Genomic DNA, 6,169 nt, shown 5'->3' on the forward strand with positions numbered 1-6,169 from the left:
CAAATGTATATTTTTTTTGTGAATTATATGACTTATTATAAATCTTATATTTAAAATATATTATATACTACAAAAGAGTGCACATGTTAATTTAGTGAATAATTACGATACTACAAATAATATTGAACGAGATTAAACAAAATATTGTTGTCATTATTTATTATTACTACTTATACACTGTTTTTAATAGATAATATAATTTTTAGCAATGGAGAATTTTTTAAAATGTAATTTATACAAAGTAAGAATTATAAATTGGGAAACATTGTATAAAGTAATAATTCTTTTAAAATATAAAACAATGTATTATCTATATTTTCTACATTCTATATTCTATATTCTATGTATACTCAATATTCGAAATATAGAAATATTATTTTCATTATTTTATATTTTTTTTTTGAACAGAATTATAAAAAGTTTATATAATAAATTTACTATAAGAAATAAATAATTTATGTATTTTGAATTTTTATTAATGAATTAAGTTTATATTATTTAAAATAAAATTGTATATTTATAATTAACATTAAGATAAAAATTTTATTATATATTTTAAATTATATTTCCATGGCTTTGCTGTAAAACAATTATACATATATAATTTTAATTTTGTTTTTACAAAAAAAAAAAAAATAAATATAAACAATAATAGGGTTATTTATAATAAAAAGAATATTGTATTACTGTTTATTATATGCTTTCTCAGGGTATTACCATTCTAAAAATATATAACATGGAAGAAAAAACGAAGTCATTGTTATATATTGGAATTGTTACATTCTTCATTTTAAGTCGGATAAGCCATATTAACGATGATATAGTACTATAATATTATTTAAATATATTTATATTTTTTATATTTTTTGTTATTTAGTTTTGTTAGTTAATATTTTTTCATGATATTCATTTGATGGACTAATAATTTATTTATTTTTTTTAGGGAACATTTAACAAATATTTTAATGAGAACTACATGTATGATAGTAAATTAAATATACGAAATTACCGATCTCTAGAAAAATATAAACAGGAAAAAGATTCAAATAATATATGGTTAAAAGAAGAGGTGCCAAATAATGGAACATGCGAGAAAAAATATGTATCTATTAATGAAAGAGTATCCCCAGGAAAAAAGAAACAATCAAATGAGTTTTCATCAAATAATTCGGGAGGCAATAAACAACACATGAAAAATAAATCTTGTATTTTTGAAACAAAACAATATAGCCGTTTAGAAAAAAAAATATTCAAAGAACTTGATTACGTAGATTTTCTTAAAAACAACAGAACAATTAGCAATAAGGTTTACTTTAAAACAATATATAAAAAATATGTACCACGATTTGCTTTACCTTTATTTTTTTTACTTTTGTTTTTTACATATCTCTTAGCCGATTTTTGGGGATGCGGACTCATAGGAGCATTGTGTTCTTTGTTGAATAAAATTACAACTGAGTGGTTGGAACCTTTACATAATTTATTAAAGAATTCACCATTATCCTTTTTTTTCAAATCTATTGGTAAATTACCAAAAGTTCCCTCGAAAGTTAATAAAGTTCCGGACCACTTTTACGTAACAGGCTTTTTTGGTCTTTTTATATATTTAATTCCCTTCATAATATTCGGTGTTACACTTATATTAAGAGTTGTTTACTACCATAAGAAAGTTAAAAAATATCAAAAAATTAAATTTGGAAAAAGGTAAAAATTATAAAAGGAAATTTGTTTCTTTATATTATGAAATTTTTAATATGAAGTAATACCTATAAGACCCCCAGTTGGTTGTTTAATAAAAATCTGAAAAACTGCTTAAAATTTATAAATAACCGAATTTTTAGTTATTCTTTTTGATGTATAACAATGAAAAATAATGTTGTTATTTTTTTTTGTGAATTTAAAAGTTTTAATATTTTAAAATATGTATTTTAATATGTTGATTATGTTTAATTAAAAATTGCGATTAATATGTGAGTTTATATAAATGAATAGGCTCTTATAAAAAATATACATTTGAGAATTAAGATTAATATATAATAGTATAATTGTTATAATTTTTCTATAGTTATATATTAATATATATTTACATTAAAAATAGTAGTATTTTATATTTTAACTAGTTGAAGTCTAATAGTATTATTTAATGATATAATTAAAATATTGTTTCATTACTTTTATGTTAAAAATGAATAAATCCCTTTTTTATTTAATGAAGAAAAGTAAATATATGCTGTTTTATTTATATATTTATGTTAATTTTAAGATCTAACATTTGTTATATAAAATAAATTTTATGGGATATGAGTTAAATATTTATTATAAAAATATCTATAACGAATATTTAGTTATTTTATCATGTTTTAAAAGAGGAAATGAAAATATATTATTAAATAATATATTTAATAAACATTAATTATTTATAATCGTTTACGAAATTTACATTTATAAATAATTTCAATAAAATGAAGATTCCAAACCATTTAACTTTTAATTATTGCGCCTTGTAAGGGTTCTGGTTAGATTTTTGGAAATTTAATCAAATTATATTTATTTAAAAAATATATATAAATAAACCATATATATATATATATATATGTATTTTTTTTTTTTTGGTGATTAAAGGGTAAATTTAATTGATTAAATGCAATTATATATTAGTATGTTATATATTGGGATGTTTTTTCATTTTGATGTACCTTTTTTTATAAAAATATTCTCCTAATAATGTGTTAAATATCTATATAAATAAAAATGATCCTTAAGATTAAAGAAAATAAATATATAAACGTTACATTAATACAATAATAAGTAGGTATTTACTTATGTATTTTTTCTCTTTTTTATATTTGTAAATGTATTATGATAAGTTTAAGTATTATATTAAAGACGTGTATAAAATTGTGAATCATATACATTAAGAATTAGTGAATTCACCAAATTAATAACAATAATATTTCAAGAAAAACGCAATAAAAAAAAAGAATTATTTTTGTATATATATTTTACAAAAAAATGATATTGGTCCTATTTATTACTTATGTTTTAATAACGTATATTTTAAAATTTACTCCATTTTACATAAATTGCATAATTACATAAATATAATGAATATGATTATAAATGAAAATATTTTTCCAGTGAATTTAATAAACAAATTTCACTTATTAATCTCTATTTTTTACAGATTCTAATGAAATTTATAATATAATATAAATATATGCTTTAGTTATAACGCTTAGGTACATTTCATAACGTATGTTTACTTCGTACAATAATCCTTGTACCTTTATTCATCAACAAAAATATTATTAGAACGATCAGAAATGACATTAGACTATATGTAGAGTTATGCTTCAAGAAATTTAAAATATTAATAATAAGAATTTTAATATAAAAAATGATTATTGCTATTATTTATTTATTTTATTATAATGTTATTTATTACAATAATATGTTAAAATATTTTGTTTAATATATAAGATATGTATGTGGATAGATAGGAGCATTAAATCTATTGTAGCAACATGCGTTTTCATCAATATTAATATTTCTTCTAGATATATATAATGAATTAAAAAATTATATTAAAATTTAAGAATTTGAATATAAATGCTTTATATTTAGAAATAACGATGTAAAGTAATTGTAATTAAAAATTTTATTTTTTAAAAGTAATAATATAAAAATAGATCGTCAATCTTTATTTTCCTTCAAAATATATATTACTTTTTAAATTAGGTAGTACCATATAAATTTTAATTTTTAATTATATTATAGACTATAAATGATTGTATGTGTTCAAGGAATAACTAAAGTATTTATAGTAATAAGTATAATACAAAATATAACTTTCTCAGTTTATTTCCATTATTGATATATTGTTATATTAAATACTATTTTTTTAAGGATAATAACTCCTAAAATATAATGCATATAATATAGGTATAATTAATTGTATAATGCCTTTAAAATTGGTAATCGTTGTCTTAATGTATAGAGGAATATATTATATGTATATATATATATTCTCTACATTCTTCATAGTATATATACTCAATATTCTACAAATAAGAAATAATATATTTATTTTTTAGTTTAGTACGAAAATGATAATAGAAAAATTAATTAGTGAATTACATTAAATAAATAAAGTGCATATTTTAAATATTTATGTATTAATTCAAATTATTTTATTATAATGAAACATATTTTGCTTTTTTCAATTACAGTTAAAATAAATATTATATTATACATGATTAAATTTATTTTTCTTTGGGAAAGTTAGAAAGTACATTATAATTACTTATAATTCATTTAGTGTTTACGATATAATAAAATATTATAATAAATAAAAATTAAATAAATATATATAGTATTCTTCATTATAAAAGAATATTATATTATTATTAATTTTTTACTTTTTGAATAAATCAATTTATGAAAAATCTAAATGATGGAACGAAAAATTAAATTACTCCATTTTATAAACATTTCTATTTTTATCCTTTTAACATGGATATGCCGTTCTAAGAATGATGTGGTATAGTAATATAATATAAGCATTTTTTGTATTATATATAATTGTACTGTTTTGTTTTTATTAACATTGCTATTTAGTATTATTTATTCAATTAAACAATAAATAGTTACATTTTTTGTTTTTAGAGTACATTTAGTAAATCCCTAAATAAAAACTGTAGCCTTGGAAGAAAATTAAAAACAAGAAATTATCGATCACTAGCAAAACATAAACAAAATAATGATTTAAATAATGTTTGTTTAAAAGAAGATGTATCAAATAATATGCAGTGTGAAAAAAGAGATATATCTAATAATAAAAATAACAGAAAATCGAATAGGAATTTACTAAATAAAGTACAATACTATACAGATGTTATAGACTATAATAATGGAATGTTTGATGGTAAGCACTTCCATTTTGAAAAAAAGCTGATCAAAAAACAATTTTATGATGATTATCTTGATAAAAATAGAAAAATTAGTAATATAGCTTTAAAAAAAATAAAATTTAGAAGTTATGGATTTGGAATTGCTATATTTATACTTTTCTTCTTATTGGGAATTGGATTACCCATATTACGTGCATTAGATTTGGGTAAGGAACCCATTTTGAAAACTTTCAGTTCCTTGTGGGATCTTATAAAAGATAAAGTGTATGAACCAATAAAAAATTTAGGCATAGAAAATTGTTTTCTAATAATATTTTTGGTATCTATCGTAGTACTAGGTGCTATACTTATATTAACTATCCCTAAAATATTAAGAAATAATGAAAAATATAAGAAAATTAAGTTGATGACTGAGTAAAATAAAAAATAAGAAATATGTATCTTCTGTAAGATAGATATCAATACGAAGTAATAAGTGTAGTATCTTCTATGATAAACATAATAAGATTGCCTATTACTTCCATAATGTTAAGCATGAAATTGTTGGTAAATTGTTATTTTCATATATAATAGAAAAAATTATGTTTGTTTTGGGAATATCAATATTCTGATGTTTTTCAACTTGTATTATAGAGCATTATTTTAGCTTAAATATACTTGGAATACGTTACTTAGTTGTGCGTATATATAGATTTATATGAAAAATGCATACTTGTTCCTTAAAATGAATATATAATGATAGCATTTATATAATTCTATTGAGCTATGGGAATTTATATATGACTTAAAAACTACTGCTTTCTATTTTATAACATGTTCCATTCTAAATATATTATCTGTCTAGTTTACTAAGTATGCGTATTATTACTTAAAATCTTACAATAAACGTGTTTTTTTTTGTATTATATAATAAAGGAAAGTTATATATATATATATACATTTATATGTACATATATTTTTTTTAAAAAGGAAAGGAAATTTTTATCGTATAATATAAATATTATGAGAAATTTATTAAAAAATATATAAATTATAATATATATTTTACCATATTCGAATTAATAGAGCCATTAGTAATAATTGGTGTGAAAAAATCAAATATTTTTATAATAAAAATATTATAATAATGTTCAATAATAAAAGGTTAATTACAATAGAATTATTGAATGTATGAAGTGTAAAATAATGAATATATTTTATATACGGAAGGAAAAACAAACAATTAATAGTAAAAAACATAATATTCATACAAAAAAAGT

At 18.8% G+C, this 6,169-nt stretch overlaps 2 protein-coding genes across 2 annotated transcripts; both read left to right on the top strand.

Moving 5' to 3' along the window:
• Window positions 1-736: 736 nt before the first annotated feature.
• On the top strand, window positions 737-1,708 carry MKS88_002176 (uncharacterized protein; the record flags this gene model as incomplete). The annotated part of the gene is made up of 2 exons (XM_067215165.1): window positions 737-823; window positions 944-1,708. The coding sequence occupies 2 exons, from the start codon at window positions 737-739 to the stop codon at window positions 1,706-1,708; spliced, it is 852 nt and encodes a 283-aa protein (XP_067074470.1).
• A 2,745-nt stretch (window positions 1,709-4,453) lies between these two features.
• On the top strand, window positions 4,454-5,328 carry MKS88_002177 (uncharacterized protein; the record flags this gene model as incomplete). The annotated part of the gene is made up of 2 exons (XM_067215167.1): window positions 4,454-4,540; window positions 4,666-5,328. 2 exons carry the CDS (start codon window positions 4,454-4,456, stop codon window positions 5,326-5,328), a joined length of 750 nt encoding a protein of 249 aa, XP_067074471.1.
• Between the last annotated feature and the right edge of the window lie 841 nt (window positions 5,329-6,169).

Source organism: Plasmodium brasilianum, chromosome 7 (assembly GCF_023973825.1).
Source record: "Plasmodium brasilianum strain Bolivian I chromosome 7, whole genome shotgun sequence".
Classification (NCBI taxonomy): Eukaryota; Apicomplexa; class Aconoidasida; order Haemosporida; family Plasmodiidae; genus Plasmodium; species Plasmodium brasilianum.